We start from the raw sequence: 21,287 nt of genomic DNA, 5'->3' as shown, positions 1-21,287 counted from the left end.
ATCTATCTATCTATCTATCTATCTATCTATCTATCTATCTATCTATCTATATGTGCCTTTCTCACTCTTTATTGGCAGAAACTTTCAAAAGTAACAGGCTGGAAAGAGGATCCCATAATAATCTAATCACGGAGACTGGGACTGAAACCCAGACCATCAATGTCTTTGTGGAAGTTACATTTTCTGCCCAACTGGTAGAATACTGGGTCAGTAAAGAGTGACAAATACTGTTCACAAGGAGAAGGCAGCCTTGCAGCCTGACAAACCACAAAAAACAATCAAAGGGTTATGAAAGCAATTTAATAAAAATAGACAAAGAAATCATCAGTAGTCTTTTTTCATTTCATATTTCCTCGTCAATTAGAAAACAACTACTTAAAAAATATAAAAGTATGTTGTCCCAAAAGTGCTTTCCTCATTAAGGTTTAAATTAATTTACCTGGTTTAAAAGTAAAAAGTTATTAAATTAGCAAAACATTACATTTTAATTTACAACCTGGCTAATTTGGTATGAATTTAAACAATGCCCTGGTCTGAACACTTTTGTAGAAATACAGCTGTGGTGATTCCATGCTGATCTGCTTTACAAACCCACTTCTGCATTGAGGCAGTTGGGGAGAACAGGGGATTACCTCCATTGGGATCAGGTCAGGAATCATCTCTGATCACGAGACCAGAACTACCATATGACTGTCACTTATTTGTTACCCCTTCAGTAACACACAACCAGCAACTGAAATTATCCAACAGCGATAAGCACAAATAAATAATTGACTGCTCGCTTGTCAAATTATCCACTTATCGGTGTAAAATAACACACTAAACAAAAAGGAGTACATTTGGTCACTTACATTGATCTCCAATAGGAGGAAACACCTAATTTTGGTTTATTGCAATTGAGATCGTTTTAGTCTGAAGCTGGCGATGATTCACCTAATTTGTTGCATTTGATTTTTTTCTCATGCATATTTCAGTAAGACGTTGCCACCCCTCATGACTTTTCCGGCAATTCTCAGTTGTAGCCTTCATTTACACCATCTTAGTGAGCTGTAAACAGTCGTGGTGCATGCATGTGACTACCAGTCCTGTAGTGCGACATCCACAGTGACTCAGTCATAGCGATCTGTGATGAGTTTGATTTGGTCCAAAGTCATCCTGTCTGTGCAAGAGTTGGTAATCAATGGTTACGATTTCTTCTCAGGCTCATGTTTTTCTTATTTTGTTTTTTCTTCTTTTGTTTATTTTTTTTCATTTGCATATTCTTGAAACAGTTTTTCATTAAATTTGTTTGCTTTTGGTCGCCGCTATTTTGTGACACAGTAGCCGTCTCTTTGGTTGCCACAGAGAAGTTTTGTGAATTACGTCATCGGTGTGATGGTTTGAGGACTGGAGCGATTGAACTGTAAGTATCTGAGTCTGATGGGTTCTGAGGAAACTTTTGCACATTTTCATTCTTAAAAATTACATTCGAAAGATCCCTTGGTTCATGCTTTGTACAATGGATGCAAAATTACATAAAAGCAATATTTTCACAACAAATAAGAAAGCAGTTTTTTCAATATTCATCTCACCAACATACACCAGGCCTCTGAAAAAAATAGAAAAGTGCCTCTAAGGCCACCAACTGCAGATGATCAGCAAAACAAACATTCTTAAAAATTGGTCCCAGATTTCCTTGGTTTCAAGGATATATTGACAGTTTTGTGCTAGACATTTTTCATTTCTTCTATTGTTTCCTCTGTTGTCAACGCGGCAGGACACTAAATTCCTTTGGACCTACTACAGAGTTCATCTTCATATAATGCTCCAGCAGTCTCTTCCAAAGGCTGTTACAATTCAACAAAATCCGGTTCCCTTGAGAAAATAAAGGCAACAGTTAAAACATTTGCAGTATGGAAAAGTACAGCAGGTTAAAATGTAAAATGTTCATTAAAATAAATTGTTTGGGCTCAAGTTTCATTTGTCAAATTGTATATAACAGAACTCATTAACATTCCAAATATCAAATTTAATAAACGTAAAGAGGAATTGCAGTCATGATACACTAGCAATCATAATGCATGCAGAGAAAGGCAATAAAGCCATCATAAGCATACAAATCAGTATACAAAAAGCAGTTCATTTATTCATTTTTCCGAACTCAACTTATTTCAAAACACTGTTGCAAAGGAGTTTATGGAAGGATTCAGGCAGCAACCGACCACTGATGGGATGTTAGGTCGCGACTCCCACTGGGACAGCAAACAGTCTAAAGGCCGACCCATTGGAAGGAAAACTCAAAAAGAGAGATCTGATTCATTCATTCTGACAAGCTGACAGAGATGGGATTAGATTCATACCTAGTGGCATGGATCGTGGACTATCTTAAAGACAGACCTCAGTATGTGCGTCTTGGGAACTGCACGTCTGACATTGTGGTCAGCAACACAGGAGCGCCACAGGGGACTATACTTTCTCCGGTCCTGTTCAGCCTATATACATCAGACTTCCAATACAACTCGGAGTCCTGCCACGTGCAAAAGTTCGCTGATGACACTGCTATCGTGGGCTGCATCAGAAATGGGCTGGAGGAGGAGTATAGGGACCTAATCAATGACTTTGTTAAATGGTGCGACTCAAACCACCTACACCTGAACACCAGCAAAACCAAGGAGCTGGTGGTGGATTTTAGGAGGCCCAGACCCCTCATGGACCCCGTGATCATCAAAGGTGACTGTGTGCAGATGGTGCAGACCTATAAATATCTGGGAGTGCAGCTGGATGATAAATTAGACTGGACTGCCAATACTGATGCGCTGTGCAAGAAAGGACAGAGCCGGCTATACTTCCTTAGAAGGCTGGCGTCCTTCAACATCTGCAATAAGATGCTGCAGATGTTCTATCAGACGGTTGTGGCGAGCGCCCTCTTCTTCGCAGTGGTGTGCTGGGGAGGCAGCATTAAGAGGAAAGACGCCTCACGCCTGAACATACTGGGGGTGAAGGCAAGCTCTATTGTTGGCATGGAGCTGGACAGTTTAACATCTGTGGCAGAGTGAAGGGCGCTGAGCAGGCTCCTGTCAATTATGGAGAATCCACTGCATCCACTAAATAGTATCATCTCCAGACAGAGGAGCAGCTTCAGCGACAGACTGCTGTCACTGTCCTGCTCCACTGACAGATTGAGGAGATCGTTCCTCCCCCAAACTATGCGACTCTTTAATTCCATCCGGGGGGGTAAACGTTAACATTTAACATTATACATAGTTATTGTCTGTTTTTCACCTGCATTATTATCATTCTTTAATTTAATATTATTTATTGTATCAGTATGCTGCTGCTGAAGAATGTGAATTTCCCATTGGGATTAATAAAGTATCTATCTATCTATCTATCTATCTATCTATCTATCTATCTATCTATCTATCTATCTATCTATCTATCTATCTATCTATCTATCTATCTATCTATCTATCTATCTATCTATCTATCTATCTATCTATCTATCTATCTATCTATCTATCTATCTATCTATCTATCTATCTATTCCCTTTTGGTTTCTTCTGGACAACAATGACATCAGAATGAAATGTCTTTTGTCTCCTGCTTTTCCAATTTCTCCAAATACCCTGGGATTCTCATAAGGGTCTCCTCATGAATTTCAGCAAGAATCTCAGCAAAATCACACGATAGGCTCATATATTCTGAGTAAATTCTTGACATTTTTATTTTGCAATTTTAAAGTATGTGCATTGTGTGTTCAGTAATATGGGGTGAAATGTGTGGAAGGGAGTAATAAAACACTTTACTATGATTACAAAGCTGTAGCCCTTTCTTCTGAATAATATCGTTAGTTGCAGAGTAATGGGGATTGTGGAAGAGAGGTGAAAAAGAGAGTGCAGGCAGGGTGGAATGGGTGGAGAAGAGTGTTAGGAGTAATTTGTGACACACAGGTATCAGCAAGAGTGAAAAGAGAAGGTCTACAGGATGGTAGTGAGACCAGCTATGTTATATGGGTTGGAGATGGTGACATTGACCAGAAAGCAGGAAATAGAGCTGGAGGTAGCAGAGTTAAAGATGCTAAGATTTGCATTGGGTGTGATGAGGATGGATAGGATTAGAAATGAGTTCATTAGAGGGTCAGCTCAAGTTGGACGGTTGGGAGACAAAGTCAGAGAGGCGAGATTGCGTTGGTTTGGACATGTGCAGAGGAGAGACAATGGGTATATTGGGAGAAGGATGCTAAGGATAGAGCTGCCAGGGAAGAGAAAAAGAGGAAGGCCTAAGGTGAAGGTTTATGGATGTGGTGAGAGAGGACATGCAGGTGATGGGTGTAACAGAACAAGATGCAGAGGACAGAAAGATATGGAGGAAGATGATCCGCTGTGGCAACCCCTAATGGGAGCAGCCAAAAGAAGAAGAAGAAGCTCTAATTTATGTTACTCTGCTCCAGTTAAGTCATACTTATTCTGAAAGAAAAGGCAGGCGTTGTGGCATAGTGGGTAAGGATTAGAACTTCAAACCCTGAGGTTATGTCATCATCAGGTTCTTCCATGTGAACCCTGAATACAATGAGGACTGATTGAGGTCATTTATGTTAAGTTGAATGCCTTGAGGGGGCTGGGTGGTCTCGTGGCCTGCAGATTTTGTTGTTTTCTCCAGCTGTCCTCCCTGGCTATTAGACCTTACTTTTATTCTATGTTAATTAGTATTGCCTAATTTTATTTTTTTATTTTTTCTCTTTCTTCATCCTGTAAAGCACTTTGAGCTCCATTATTTGTATGAAAATGTGCTATAGAAATAAATGTTGTTGTTGATGTGTTTAAATCCCACTGCTAACACCACTATTAGACCATGAGCAAGTTACTTCACCTGCCTGTAAGTCACCTGGATAAAGGCATCAGTCCAATAAAAAATATGAAGAGATTAAAACAAGACTAGAGAGCGATCTCACAGAATATAACCTGTTTTTCAAAACAAATTTTTAGTTTTGACTCCTTTTACCTCAGTGGTGTCTCACGTCTCCCTTTTGTTTCTCTTAATGAATTCCAAGAGCAACATCCGTGACAAAGTTGATTCTTAAATGAAACATACATGAGAATTCCTGTGAAATCTCACAAGCTGTCAAAGATCAACCTTCGAGAAGAAACATTTTCCTATGGGTTACCGGAGGGGATCAGTTTTACATCAGGAGGTGCATAAGGGAATTCATTTATAATTTCATTGATATGGCAATTCACACAGTACTAGTTGAACCTGGGGTTATTTTTCACAGACTTTTTATAGAAGGAAAAAAGGCTACGTAATCTTAACTGAGATGTCAATGCCTAGTCTGTAAAAAGTTACTGACATGAGCGATTTAGTTTTACAGCAGGAGGTGGGATAAAGTATGGGGAACCTCCATAATTTTAGTCTTGTCTGAATTTAAACAATTTTTGCATAAGGCTGAAACATAATAAAATATGTAAAAAGCGACAGGGTCTGAGAACTTTCTGAATCCACTGTATACAATATGTAGCAGTTAGACACCTGGAGTGTCACAGGTTAGTTCATTAATAACTTGTAGTTGAATCTGCTGCCACATGATGCAAATAAGGATATTGTTTCCTGATAGGCCATGGTAATCCTATCCTTAATCCTTTAAAGTTGTTACAATTAAGTGCATCTATACTAATAAAAGGCAAAGCCCTCACTGACTGACTGACTCACTGACTCACTCATCACTAATTCTCCAACTTCCCGTGTAGGTGGAAGGCTGAAATTTGGCAGGCTCATTCCTTACAGCTTACTTACAAAAGTTAGGCAGGTTTCATTTAGAAATTCAAAGCGTAATGGTCATAACTGGAACATATTTTTTGTCCATACACTGTAATGGAGGAGGCGGAGTCACGTATCGCGTCATCACGCCTCCTACGTAATCACGTGAACTAAAAACAAGGAAGAGATTTACAGCACGAGTCACACGCGGGAACGAAGGTAAATGACGTTAATTTTTGACTGTCTTTTAATACTGTGTAAGCATACATATTAACACATGTGCAATTAAACGTGTGCATTTACGGGGTGATTTCTCAGGCTTAAAAGCTCACCTTTTATCAAACGCGGGAACAAAGGTAACTGACGTTGTTCACTGTCTTTTAATACTGTGTAACCATACATATTAACACATGTGCAATTAAACGTGTGCATTTACGGGCTGATTTCTCAGGCTTAAAAGCTTGCCTTTTACTAAAAAGGTAAATGCAAAACTAATTTCAATCAGTTTATTGAAACGCTCCCGTTAAGGATTGCAATAACATATTCGTGAGATAAAAGAACGAAGTAGGGGGAAATGGAGGAAGAGCCGCGAACAGCTAACAGCAAAAAATTAATTAAACAATTGAGAACGGAGCGAGTTAAGCATACAAGCATGTTCATAAGGGAAAGAAACCACGGTGTAAAACGTAAGTTTAAATTAAGTTTATAGAAACGCTCCCGCTGCGGATTGCAATAACATATTCGCAAGATAAAACTTTAATGAGAACACACGAGGTATAAACGAACCACACGCCGTGGCGCAACGTTAGGGGCAACAGTTTCAACCATTCTATGATCTGCTTCTCGCAACTGAAAGACGGCACATGGCGGATGTTAGCCGACTTGCTGACCGCAACGTTAGGGGCTTCAAGTATGGCGCTGACGCCACATCTCAGTGCCAACACTTTGCAGACTGTACTTAAAAGACACGCCCTCCTCACTGGACAGTTAAAAACACCAATCAAACTAACGATGACATCAAGTATTACCCAATCAAAAGTAGAAAAGGAGGCATCTTCATAAAATGCGTGTGGGATGATTTGCATGAGACGCTGCTTTAAAAAAAAAATGATAAAAAAAATACGGGATAAATCCCGTCCAGTATTGATTCAAAACGGGACGCGCAATTTAATTCTCAAACGCGGCACGATTCCGTATTTTAAAGGACGGGTGGCAACCCTACAGTGCCAGGTAACCACCCATACAATCAGATTGTGATTCAGACTAGGAATGCAATGAATGTAATTACCCCGATCTACATACAAGGCGAAAGTCTTGCAACATTCAAAGATGATGATTTGGGATAAGTACACCATACAACATAAAAGAGCTTATGAAGCCTTGAACTGAAAAAAGCAACATCTCAGAGATCGTAAAAAAAAAAAATAGGAGGTAATGTCGTTTTACTCGCTGTAGATTTTAGTCAAACATTACCAGTTATTTCACGAGGGAGACCAGCAGATCAACTCAACGCGTGTTTAAAATCCATGCTCCTCCCACGCTCGGTTATATGTCGCGTGTTCTCGGGTAGGTGCACCAAAAAATGTATACATTTAAGCATGTAATGGGCAAACAAAAAATGAGGTATACCCGAAGGCACTGCAGTAGTACTTAATGTAACTTTACTTCTTAAATGTTAATGTTTTACTGTTTAATAATTTATACGCTTCTTATATGTTGTTCAAATTCTTTTATCAAAATACCACTGATAGCGCAATGCACGATAACATCGAGTGAATACACCATACGCATCCGCCCACGGCTGCCCTGCTGTGCGCAGATAGGAGTTGATTGTACAATAAAATAAAATAAAGATAAAAAGACTAAAACAATCATCACCCATAAAGCGGATAGTAGACGTGACGTACTATATGTGTACCACATTTCAAGTGTATAGGTGCAACGGTTTGTGAGCTACAGGTCATTTAAAATCCTGGACAGACACACAAATTGCCACGGTAGCAAATTACAGAAGAAGATTTTACTGTTTAATAATTTATATTTATATGAAATGTGCTTCTTATATATTACTTCATATTCTCATATGATAATGATGTTAATGTTTATATTGATTTCTGTGTTATTAAAACTGCATGTATGTGTGTATATGTATATATATATATATATATATATATATATATACTAGCAAAATACCCGCGCTTCGCAGCGGAGAAGTAGTGTGTTAAAGAGGTTATGAAAAAAAAAGGAAACATTTTAAAAATAACGTAACATGATTGTCAATGAAAGCCCGTTTCACTCAGTAAGTCTTATGTGTGTGTTTATGTATGTGTGTATATATATGTAGATGTGTATATGTAGATATGTATATATATGTATATGTATATAAATGTTTATGTGTGTGTGTATATTATATATATAATATATATATATATATATATATATATATATATATATATATATAAAAAGACAGCAACAGTTATAACAATGACAACACAATTACATTGACAATCATGTTACGTTATTTTTAAAATGTTTCCTTTCTTTTTCATAACCTCTTTAACACACTACTTCTCCGCTGCGAAGCGCGGGTATTTTGCTAGTTATGTTATAATTTTCTCCAACTCAAAAAATGTATGTTTGCTTTTTAGTATTTCTTCCTAAAGTTCTTAATCCTGAAGTTTTTAGTTGTACAGTGATCCCTCGCTATATTGCGCTTCATCTTTCGCGGCTTCACTCCATCGCGGATTTTAAATGTAAGTATATGTGAATATATATCGCAGATTTTTCACTGCTTCGCGGATGTCTGCGGTCTACAGTACTTGTGCTTCCTCAGTTGATTTGCCCATTTGAATTCAAACAAGGGACGCATTTGAATTCAAACAAGGGACGCTATTGGCGGATGGCTGAGAAGCTACCCAATCAGAACACGCGGTTAAGCTCCTGGGTGCTGTGCTAACTCTCGAGCGTCTCGCGACCATTCTACGAATGGTAAAAGATCTCCAGACGTCAGTTGAAGAATGGGACCCGCAAATGATTCGTTCTTTGCAATTTAAAAATGCTCTTGACGGCGCCATGGAAGTGTATAGGAACCTCTTTACACAAATGAAAAAGCAGCGCCAGCAACTGCCCATCACGATGTTCCTTACACGCAAAACACTGCCTAGTACGCCTTCAGTGGAAGAAGACGACGGCGGTGCTACACAGTTGCCTGAAGAGGCTCCTTTAGAACAGCTGTGACAGTGCAGTAAATGTCATCGTTATCTGACAAGTTGGTGAGTACCCAAAACTATTTTTCTGCGTACTTAGTACATGTATGTACATTTATTGTAACTGTGCACACATTTTATACAATTTTTTCCTGGCATTGTTGGTATTTATTGCTGGTGGCCTGTCTATCGTAATGGCTGTAACAAATGTGATATCGGAGACGCTCTACAGTATCTTTAAAATAAGATTTTGGTTTTATGTACAGCATTTACATGTTATAGATTTTTCACATATTTTTATATTACCTACTCAATTATAATATGTTTTAAACTGTATTACGTATTAAATAAAACTCCTCAATGATATACGATACGTATGTTTGTGAGTAGTATATAAACTGTGTTTACATACATAATTTCAACGAATCTTACCTAATAACCAAGAGAATATAAAGGGTTTATGCTGTATAACTGTACAGGGAATATTTATAAACCATGTGGGAGAGATTATAAGGACTTAAAATATATAAAAATAACCATATAAACATATGGTTTCTACATCGCAGATTTTCTTATTTCGCGGGTGGCTCTGGAACGCAACCCCCGCGATGGAGGAGGGATTACTGTACCTTCATCAATTCTGTTATGTTGATGAGCCATTTATTTTATTATATTTTGTTCAACGGCATTGCTTTACAGAGCACAGCCATTTTTTCTCTGAGTTGTCAAGACACATTTTCCCATTGTCGCCGTGTGACCTGAGTTTGACATGGTGTGTGCCGTCATTGGGCCTTACGGCATAAAACATCAAAGTCTGCCATATTGGATAAACCACTTTCAGCTTGTTTCGGTCTTGATATCCTTTTCTCTGAAGACTTTGTTCCTAAATGCTTTCATTGAAATCTGGTTTTGACATTTCCTTCTCCCTGACAATTTTGTTCTCCAGCATTTCCAAGTTCAAGTTCATGTTTGAATTTCCTTACTTCATTCTTCCCTTAACACCAGATGGGCTGACATTCGATTTTTGTGGAAAGTGTCAGTGAATCAATTGTTAAAGACTTGTCCTGAACTCATCAAACTCTCCATTCTTCCATGATACAGTGTATGGAAGTCTGATTTCTCTGACGTAATTCATCTTTTATTTGCCACGTAACCCACTCTCCATTCCTCTCACAAATGCTACTTCTCTACTCTGTAGATTTCCATTAGGCATTTAAAGGGCTTTGAAGGTACAGGTATGTTTTTGAGATCTCATAATGGATGTCCAAGAGATATGTTTTATTTGTATAGGAACTGCCATTTCATTGTAATTAATGATACCCACTCACTGTCCTAAAATATTTCAATTTGAGATTGTGTAAAGGGTGCTTTAGGCATTTCCAGTACCAGGCCTCAGCTGTACTGCCACCTACTGGTTTTCAGGTTTATGGGAATTCACCATGCAGGCCTCAGACAAGCATTAGAATATCCCTGGACAGAGCTGGCCAATCTATTAGACAAAATTGAGACCGCCTAGGGTACTGTCATCTGAGGGGTGCCATTTATGAAAGTTAAGGGGCGCACGCTCTAGACACCTTGGGAGACCTTCCATTCCCTGGGTCATAGAAGTATGATAATAGTGTTTGTGGTATGTACATGCTATGGTAGCGTTTGTGCTATTAAAGGGGCACGTGCTCCGGACATCGAAGGGGACACCCCTCACAGGTCATCAAAATTCAATAATTCTGACTACCCACTATGGAAAACAAGAGGTGAAGTCCGTCAGCCCCACCTAGGACTCCAAATGGTCCTCGACTGGTGCTGCCCCTGGAGATGCGGTGAAAACTTCCATATTGTTCAACATACCTATAATGCAAAGTCCTTCTTGAGCTCGTGTGATGCCAACATTAACTTGGTTTGGATTCACAACAAAGCCTAAATGTTTAGCCATCCAGGACTTGACAGGGTAACGCTGAATCTCCGCTTCTTCACAGGAACGCACCATAGAAAGGATGACATAGCGCCATTCGCTACCTGAAGAAAAGAACAAATGCAAACATGGGAATATGATGGATATTTCTAGAAGTAAGCAGCACTACCATGATAATTTGTTTGTCTTTGATTACAGTTTTCATATGTTGTAGGTATTTCATTTTAAAATGTAACAATTAATTTAATGATTATTATTTCTTCTAAACATTAACTTTTGAGTTACAAAGGTTAATTTCTCTGAAAGTATAACCCTGAAAGCACACTATGATGTGAAGTGGAGAGTAATCCTACTTCCCTTTAAAGATGAAATGTGCATTTTGATACATCACATGTAATTTACGTTACAGAGAACTTAAAAAAAAACACTGTAAGTCCACATACAGTTAGGTCCATAAATATTTGGACAGAGACAACTTTTTTCTAATTTTGGTTCTGTACATTACCACAATGAATTTGAAATGAAACAACTCAGATGCAGTTGAAGTGCAGACTTTCAGCCTTAATTCAGTGGGGTGAACAAAACGATTACATAAAAGTGTGAGGCAACCAAAGTATTTTTTGAACACAATCCCTTCATTTCAGGGGCTCAAAAGTAATTGGACAATTGACTCAAAGGCTATTTCATGGGCAGGTGTGGGCAAGTCCGTCGTTATGTCATTATCAATTAAGCAGATAAAAGGCCTGGAGTTGATTTGAGGTGTGGTGCTTGCATGTGGAAGATTTTGCTGTGAACAGACAACATGCGGTCAAAGGAGCTCTCCATGCAGGTGAAAGAAGCCATCCTTAAGCTGCGAAAACAGAAAAAACCCATCTGAGAAATTGCTACAATATTATGAGTGGCAAAATCTACAGTTTGGTACATCCTGAGAAAGAAAGCAAGCACTGGTGAACTCAGCAACGCAAAAAGACCTGGACGTCCACGGAAGACAGCAGTGGTGGATGATTGCAGAATCATTTCCATGGTGAAGAGAAACCCCTTCACAACAGCCAACCAAATGAACAACACTCTCCAGGGGGTAGGCGTATTGATATCCAAGTCTACCATAAAGAGAAGACTGCATGAAAGTACATACAGAGGATGCACTGCAAGGTGCAAGCCACTCATAAGCCTCAAGAATAGGAAGGCTAGATTGGACTTTGGTAAAGAACATCTAAAAAAGCCAGCACAGTTCTGGAAAAGCATTCTTTGGACAGATGAAACCAAGATCAACCTCTACCAGAATGATGGTAAGAAAAAAGTATGGAGAAGGCGTGGAACAGCTCATTATCCAAAGCATACCACATCATCTGTAAAACACGGTGGAGGCAGTGTGATGGCTTGGGCGTGCATGGCTGCCAGTGGCACTGGGACACTAGTGTTTATTGATGATATGACACAGGACAGAAGCAGCCGAATGAATTCTGAGGTGTTCAGAGACATACTGTCTGCTCAAATCCAGCTAAATACAGCAGTCAAATTGATTGGGCGGCGTTTCATGATACAGGTGGACAATGACCCAAAACATACAGCCAAAGCAACCCAGGAGTTTATCAAAGCAAAGAAGTGGAAAATTCTTGAATGGCCAAGTCAGTCACCTGATCTTAAACCAATTGAGCAGGCATTTCACTTGTTGAAGACTAAACTTCAGACAGAAAGGCCCACAAACAAACAGCAACTGAAAGCCGCTGCAGTAAAGGCCTGGCAGAGCATTAAAAAGGAGGAAACCCAGCATCTGGTGATGTCCAGGAGTTCAAGACTTCAGGCTGTCATTGCCAGCAAAGGGTTTTCAACCAAGTATTAGAAATGAACATTTTATTTCCAGTTATTTAATTTGTCCAATTACTTTTGAGCCCCTAAAATGAAGGGATTGTGTTAAATTAATGCTTTAGTTGCCTCACATTTTTATGCAATCGTTTTGTTCACCCCACTGAATTAAAGATGAAAGTCTGCACTTCAGCTGCATCTGAGTTGTTTCATTTAAAATTCATTGTGGTAATGTACAGAACCAAAATTAGAAAAAAGTTGTCTCTGTCCAAATATTTATGGACCTAACTGTATGTGCATAAATGCGGAGTTATTATAATGTTGATGCACTGTGACACAATACAAGACACCATCTGTGTTTTACACGGCTCCATCCCCATCCTTACAATCACTATTGTGGAACATGCAATTGTAAAATTATTTCACCAGGCATTGCTTTTTTAATTTAGCTTCAGACTCCTCAAATCACTAATTTCAATTAACTGTACTTTCCAAACACTCAATTTAGAACAATAATCTCCATGAATGAGACTTCTGTACCTTGACTTTTCATTATAGTGGTCACTGTAAGGTTTGTGATTCCCTGCTTTTGCAGAGTGTTCTTGATTTCTGCTACCTGGGCATTGTATGGTGTCAGAATTGCAATGTCTTCTGATTTGATTTTGGCAACATTCATCAGCAATTTAGCTACACAAACCTGTAAAGAGTGATAAGAGGACATTTGGTTAGACAAATGTTAGAAAAAAAATGATAACTTTATCTGGATTAGGTATTACACAGAGCTTTAGATATATGGATAGCTGCACCTTGGGGACCCTCATAATTCGACATTATGAAATTCTGGAAATGTGACATGAATAGGAGTTGAAAAGTATATTGGCTCAACATCCTGGTCTAGACAAAAGTTTTCTTATATAAAGGATTGACAGTATGAAATATGCCAACTGATGTTGAAGAAGTACTTCAACTTTTCATGTAAAATGGAAAATAATGCTCTTTATTTGTATGTACAATCAGCCAAAAAAATAGTAGCATTATGAAGCAATGGGGGAAATTTACATCAGAGATCAGTCAACATGAAATTTGAAACACTGAAATCTCACACATTGAACTTCCTATAAACAGACAATAATTGGACAGAATCAGAACATGGAAACGTCAGGATGCTTTATTATCACCAAAGAACACCAAGAGTGCCCTGACAAATAAGTGAGTGATCGAGGGCAATTCATGGGGCTTTGTGAGTCTGGGTGATGCCATGTCATGTTAGCTGATGTAATGTGGCACTTATTGGATGTTTGCATATGACAACTGAAAGATGTAGACCATTCACTCGAGCTCCACATGTGCAAAACATTCAATTATTCAACTTAATGTTTTTTATTTCAAGCACATCTGTCTCATTTAAAATTATCCAAAATGTTTCCAGGGCAAGAACCAAACTGCGAACGTTGCAATCGAGCTCCAGCCTCACTGGGCAAAATGTTTTGGGCATGTAGCAAATATCATTCTCGACAAAAATTTTTAAATGCCTTTTGGACCGCCTTGGTGTCACAATCACTCCTAATCCATTAACAGCTGTGTTTGGTGGACTCACAGATGGGCTTGAAGTGGAGAAGGAGAAACAAACTGTAATTGCCTTTACTTCTCTATTAGAACGTCAACTTATCTTGCTCAAGTGGGAGAATTCTAACCCAACTCTGTTGATTCTGTGGGTAACTGATGTTATATCCATCCATCCATCCATCCTCTTCCGCTTATCCGAGGTCGGGTCGCGGGGGCAGCAGCTTGAGCAGAGATGCCCAGACTTCCCTCTCCCCGGCCACTTCTTCTAGCTCTTCCGGGAGAATCCCGAGGCGTTCCCAGGCCAGCTGGGAGACATAGTCCCTCCAGCGTGTCCTGGGTCTTCCCCGGGGCCTCCTCCCGGTTGGACGTGCCCGGAACACCTCACCAGGGAGGCGTCCAGGAGGCATCCTGATCAGATGCCTGAGCCACCTCATCTGACTCCTCTCGATGCGGAGGAGCAGCGGCTCTACTCTGAGCCCCTCCCGGATGACTGAGCTTCTCACCCTATCTTTAAGGGAGAGCCCAGACACCCTGCGGAGGAAACTCATTTTGGCTGCTTGTATTCGCGATCTCGTTCTTTCGGTCACTACCCATAGCTCATGACCATAGGTGAGGGTAGGAACATAGATCGACCGGTAAATTGAGAGCTTTGCCTTATGGCTCAGCTCCTTTTTCACCACGACAGACCGATGCAGAGCCCGCATCACTGCGGACGCCGCACCGATCCGCCTGTCGATCTCACTGATGTTATATACTATTTGAAATTGGAAAAAATAAAATTCTCTCTTAGAGGATCTGTGCAAAACGTTTTAAAAAATCTGGCAGGATCTAATCAATAACATTTTAGAATAAGCATTTATATTGCGGAGAAAGACTCCTTTCCCTCTATACTACTCTCAACAGGCTGTGGACTTTTCTCTCTGTCTCATGGGTGGGAGTTAAATTGAATTTAGTTTTGTTAAGTTTGACTTGATTGTATGGAACGTTGCATGCTTTAACTAAATTCAATAAAAGTTAAAAATGCAGACCATGATGGATGCACAGACGCTCACACACTCTTTATGGGGCTGGGTGTGGTGAGTGAGTTAAGTAGTAGAAGAGTACAATTAGTGGAAGATCAAAGGATAGACCATTACAGCACTTCTATCAATACTTTTCCCATCTACAGAAGTATGGTGGGCTCCAAGGATGGTAATTTCATGCTGTAGGATAACAATTTGCAGAGGGTGACACCCATTTATCATTTATGCTTCTCACTGACTGCCCACCAACTCTGAGTGATTCCTGTCAGACATTTGTATTGGTAATCCTTTACTGCCATGGACTGACATTTGAAGCTCTTCAGCAATACGTTGCACATGGAGGCAGCAGTCAATATGGTCAACATTCTCAAAAGCTGCACTCGCTGGCCAAAACAACAAGTATGATGGTGTAAAGCCAATACCAATAGCCTTCATTCTCCTCTGCTGATCATTAGGGTCTGTATAGCATTTAGAAAACCCTGTGCCAGCACCCTAACTCAGAAGTGTCTTCAGCAGAGAAAATGTGGATCATTCTGGGATGCCAACTACAGTCAGCAATCCACAATCCGTAATCCACTCCCTCACTGGAGGACCAGTTATATCAAGTCTAGTGGTTGTGTTACAAAACACCACATTATGCATTTGACATTTAGCACAATCTTCTGGCTTTCCCTGATGTTAACAACTACCATGTATAGCCTGTTTTTCAATCAATAAATTATTATTTTGCTGCAGATTTATATTTGTCAGGATCTGAACCAGCAATGTGAGGGTTTGTTCACACTGTTTTTTCTAATGTTCACAATGCTGCATGTGTCGTGGGTCAGCCAGCATAGTTTACCTGGCTGAAATATACTTTTATTTATTTGTTTTTTTGTTTTGCTGTATTATTTTGCATATTGTTTTATTAACTAGCTGTGTTACCTAGCTTTGCCCAGGAAATTTCATAACATAATGGGTTTCAGTCATTGCTGTTGGTTAATTGGGTGTATCAGACCTACTATGTAATTAATTCATTATTTTTGTAGTTTTTCTTTCCAAGGTCAGATATTAGTGTGGTGTAGTGGTTAAGGCTTTGGACCTAAGACTTCAAACCCTGAAGCTGTGGGTACTGACACTGTATGACCATGAGCAAGTCACTTCGCCTGCTTGTGCTCCAATTGGTAAAACAAAATAAATAACCAATTGTATCTCAAATGTTGTAAGTCACCTTGGATAAACGTGTCTGTCAAATAGTGATTGGATGCATCACTGGTGGGGATGAGGAAGCCTACAGGAGGGAGGTGGACCAGTCTGGCGTCATGATGTGAGGACAACAACCTCACCCTCAACACAGACAAGACGAAGGAGGTGATAGTGGACATGAGGAAGGAGAGGAAATCTCCCTGGCCACTGTTCATCCGAGGGCTTGAAGTGGAGAGGGTGAGCAGCATTAAATACCTGGGCGTCTACATCAGTGAGGACCTCACTTGGACACTTAAAACCACACAGCTGGTCAAGAGGTCTCAACAGCGGCTGTACCTTCTGAGGAGGCTGAGGAAGTTTGGTGTGTTGACTAAGATTCTCGGCGACGTCTACAGCTGAATTGTTGAGAGTATCTTCACCAGCTGCATCACTGTGTGGTACAGCAACACTCCTGTCATGGACCGCAAATGTCTGCAGAGAGTGGTAAGGACTACTGAGAAGATCACCAGGACCCCACTGCCCTCTCTGTAGAGCATCTTGAACTACAGAGTCCGCAGGAGAACTGCCTTGATCCTCACGGACAAAGTGACCCCACCCACCCCCAACACGAAATGTTCACACTTCTACCCTCAGGCAGAAGATATAGAAGTATGAAATGCAGGACTTCCAGGCTAAACAACCCTTTCTTTCCCAAGGCCATTAGACTCCTAAATAACTGACTGGAGTTTATAACCATGGTTCACCTCATTCTGTCTACCTCACACAACTGTATTGGACTTGTCCATCACACACCTACACTTTATACTTCTATTCTGTTTTTATACTTTATGCTGCCTCTGTTACTTATTCTCTATCTGCTACTTATTATTTGTGTTTATCTTTATACGTTGGTTTTGTCATTTGGTGTGGACAGCAAAGAAAGAATTTCATTGTACAGGGAAACGTGTTTCCTTACTGTGCACATGACAATAAACTTTGAACTTGAACTTAATAATAACATCATTAGGTCACTGGAGGTCCTTACTCTTAAACATGCTATGCACAATTGTTCATGAGTAAAACATTCTTAAGTCCCTAGGAGTTAATATAACAAAGGATCTCACATGGTCTCTTAACATCTCTTACCTGATGAGAAAAGCATAACAACGACTGTACTTTCTGAGACAGGCTCATTTACCTCAGCAGCTTTTATTCAACTTCTACCGTTGTGCAATAGAAAGTATCCTCTCCTACGACCTAATTGTGTGGTGTGCCATCTGCACAATTACAAAATGGAAGGAGCAACACTATATGTGATGAAGGCTGCACAGCCAATCATCAGGGTGGACCTCCCAAACATGGACACCATCTATGCTAGCCGATTTTGGATGAAGGTTAGCAGCATTATCAGAGACACAACATATCCCGGCCACCATCTGTTTGCCCCGCTGCCATCAGGAAAGAGGTTTAGGGCAATCAGTTCATGCACTAACAGACTGAGGAACACCTCTCCAACCCAATGCTCCACCAGTCTTTAAGAACTGTAATATAAACATAAAATATACAATATAGACAAACACATATAGACACAATTTATCTTAACATTTATCACACATGCTAAATACAGTATAATATATATATATTTTTAAAGTTGTACGTACTTAATGCCTCTTTGTATATAGTAATTGAATACATGCTGCTTTCTTCATTATTTTTCTCCATTACCTGCTCTTCATTTCTTTATAACTGTTGTGGTACCCGGCTGGCAGTCATGCCCGGCCGGGATGCCCAGGAGGACCGGAGGAGGGCTTGTGCCTCCTCCAGAACACGAGGGGGCGCCCGCCCTGGTTGCTTTGGGGGCCACGTTTACAGAGCTTGGAAGCTCAACCCTGTAGGGGCCCGTGGTCACCGCCAGGGGGCGACCCGATGCCTTGGGAGCCCTGGACCTCAGCACTTCCGCCACACCCGGAAGTGCTGGGGGGGAAGAGGATTAGGGACACCCGGAGGACTTCCGGATACACCGTCAGAGCTTCCGCCACACAGGGGTGAGGCTACAGAAGCTCCTCAGGATGCACCTGGAGTCCATCCGGGGTGTATAAAAGGGGCTGCCTCCCTCCAGTCATTGGCAAGAGTCGGGTGGAAGAAGGACGGAGAGGAGAGGAGAGGAGTGGAGGCTGACCAGAGACTTGGAGAAGGCTTTGTGTTGTGGGCAAGGACTTGAGGGGTGATTGGTGCTGCGGCACTGGGTATTGTGCACTTCGATGGATGTAAATATTGTAAATAAATGTGTGTTGGGTGAAATCAACATGTCTACCTGTCTGTGTCCAGGCTGTTCCCCACACTGTCTTATTGTAGTGTTTTATTGTTACTTTTTTTGGTTGAACATGGGAAGTTATCATCAGAATCTCGTTGTATGAAAGTATAATGAGAATAAACTGTAACTGTAAACTGAAAACATTCCTGCATTGGATCATCTCCTGCTTTTCCTAATAACTTGGCTTTTGTTGATGGACATTTTAAAACACAATTTTACAGGAAAAGTATATTCTTTTGAATTGAAAGGGGTAATCAGTAGTAATAATATGAAACCTGAGCATTTATTATTATCATTATTCGATGGTTCAGATTTTCATTTACAGTATGCCGTTCTGTCAAGTACAGTATTTCTTTTTGTGTTTTTCGTCATTTGTATGTGGTTCTGGTGCTCTATGTATTACACTGATGTACTAACATTATGACCGAGGAGTGCAGAGCAGTAGCTTCAAGCTTTGTGACACAACTTAGGTGGCTTCGGTATTAGAAATTCAAGCACTGTGTTCTAAAACCAATGTTGGGGTATTGCATGATTTAAGCTGAGGGGAGAACCTGGGTATTCCCCATTGAATTACCAGTGGCACCTTTGGCAACTGGAGGTAGATAAAGTGGAACGAATAACCATGTTGATAGCCAGTACACTAGAAAACATTGCCAGTACGTACCTAAGAGTTCCGGTAATCAAAAGCAAAACCTTGAGAAGTACCGGCCACTTCAATCACTGAAGCAAAGAATTTCGGAGAACGTGGGAGAGGAGCATCCCTATTCAAAGTTTGTAGGTGAGAATGTGCATTAACATGGAGTAGCTCATGGGGGACCCGTTAAATTTAAACTGATGCCATTAGTCCTGGGGCATTTCTGGGATTTGCAGGTATCAGAGTCTCAGCCACCTCTGTTATTGTCATGCACTGTGTTACATGTATATAAAATTAAAGAGCAGAGAGGAATGAAGGGGCCCTGTTCCTTACTTAGACTCCTCTGTCACAAAAAATTTTAGTTTTGTTTTTGGTCTCACACCGAACATAACCTTTGGTTAATTAATATACTGTATTTCTCTCATATCTGTAAGAACAAATTAAACAAGGGATTTAATGGATTTAAAGAAATTACTGTTTGTTCTGTACACGGGGTTTCCTGCAAGCAGAAGTAATAACAAAAGGGAAATTTATTACAGACTTTATGTTTTTGTATAGTATACTTTGTCCTAACATATACTGTATGTCATGGATAACCAGGAAAAGGTTACAAGCTAAGAGCTAAAATGCTGGCCCGTAAGAGTAATTTTTAAATGGCCATGTAAACCTGGAAACAGATTATTAAAAATACAATAGAAAAGAAAGAGCTCTAGGGAGAATTTCCATTAATTAAATAATCAAATTTTGGAAGATGGTATCGCTACCAATTACTTACACATTCATTGACTTCTTCGAGATTTGCTTTTGAATTTTCATTCCCTTTCTCTGTGGCAACCATGAGACTTATCTCCTTCCCCTGGACATGACAAAAAAGTATTGGAGTACATCGATGCTTCTTTACTTGGAAGACGCTTCTGGGACGAACAATATCTGTCTTCAGATGACCACCATAAAATTCCTGGGAGGGAAATTTACAGATGTCTTCATGCTGAAAATTTAAAATATATATAAATATATATCATGAGTAACTCATATTGAATATTGCTTCATACTCTTTTTAAAATTATTTAATACTGTTATTATTCAATGTTGTAAAAGATTTTTTAACTGCACTATCTGATATCTTCCTTCGTAATTAATAAAAAAAACTATAAGCCTACCATACGGTATTGCGTGTCTAACATTAGTGCTTTGTCCATGTAACGCTCAAAGAGGGATTTTTCCATTCCAAGTCTCTGCAGAAGAGTACTTTGCACCACAGGTTGAAGCTGCTTATGATCACCAAGGAGCACAATCTGAAATGAATAACATGTTATTGAAGCATTCTATACGTTTGCCTTAATTTATTCTAAAAATGTTATATACTGGTCATGGGCATATTTGCACACTAGATTACATCAGGTGGGCCTCCATCGCTGTAACTCATACAGGACTACATGAGGCTGTGGCTTATGGGAGGAACAAACACTGGCAGGGTTCCAGTCTATGGCTAGGCATACTCAACTGCAGCTTTTCAGCTATAAAAAGTCACAACATCTCACACCTCTAAGCAGATTCATATACAGTGCATCCAGAAAGTATTCACAGCACATCACTTTTTCCACATTTTGTTATGTTACAGCCTTATTCCAAAATGGATTAAATTCGTTTTTTTCCTCAGAATTCTGCACACAACGTCCCATAATTGCAATGTGAAAAAAGTTTACTTGAGGTTTTTGCAAATTTATTAAATATAAAAAAACTGAGAAATCACATGTACATAAGTATTCACAGCCTTTGCTCAATACTTTGTCGATGCACCTTTGGCAGCAATTACAGCCTCAAGTCTTTTTGAATATGATGCCACAAGCTTGGCGCACCTATCCTTGGCCAGTTTCGCCCATTCCTCTTTGCAGCACCTCTCAAGCTCCATCAGGTTGGATGGGAAGCATCG

General features: G+C 39.9%; 1 protein-coding gene across 5 annotated transcripts in view; it reads right to left on the bottom strand.

The window, feature by feature from the left end:
• Nucleotides 1–284: 284 nt before the first annotated feature.
• helz2a (helicase with zinc finger 2a) overlaps nucleotides 285–21,287 on the bottom strand; it is a 163,475-nt gene continuing 142,472 nt past the window's right edge. For all 5 annotated transcript variants that reach the window (XM_028812073.2, XM_028812072.2, XM_028812071.2 and 2 more), the window contains 5 exons: nucleotides 20,515–20,649; nucleotides 20,130–20,342; nucleotides 13,195–13,351; nucleotides 10,785–10,952; nucleotides 285–1,854 (listed from right to left, as the gene is read on the bottom strand). In XM_028812073.2, the coding sequence (XP_028667906.2) occupies nucleotides 1,745–1,854; nucleotides 10,785–10,952; nucleotides 13,195–13,351; nucleotides 20,130–20,342; nucleotides 20,515–20,649 (783 nt within the window). In that variant the 3' untranslated portion in view covers nucleotides 285–1,744. The remainder of the gene's footprint in view (nucleotides 1,855–10,784; nucleotides 10,953–13,194; nucleotides 13,352–20,129; nucleotides 20,343–20,514; nucleotides 20,650–21,287) is intronic.

Source organism: Erpetoichthys calabaricus, chromosome 10 (genome assembly GCF_900747795.2).
Source record: "Erpetoichthys calabaricus chromosome 10, fErpCal1.3, whole genome shotgun sequence".
NCBI lineage: Eukaryota > Metazoa > Chordata > Cladistia > Polypteriformes > Polypteridae > Erpetoichthys > Erpetoichthys calabaricus.
This window is presented reverse-complemented; position numbering and strand designations above follow the sequence as displayed.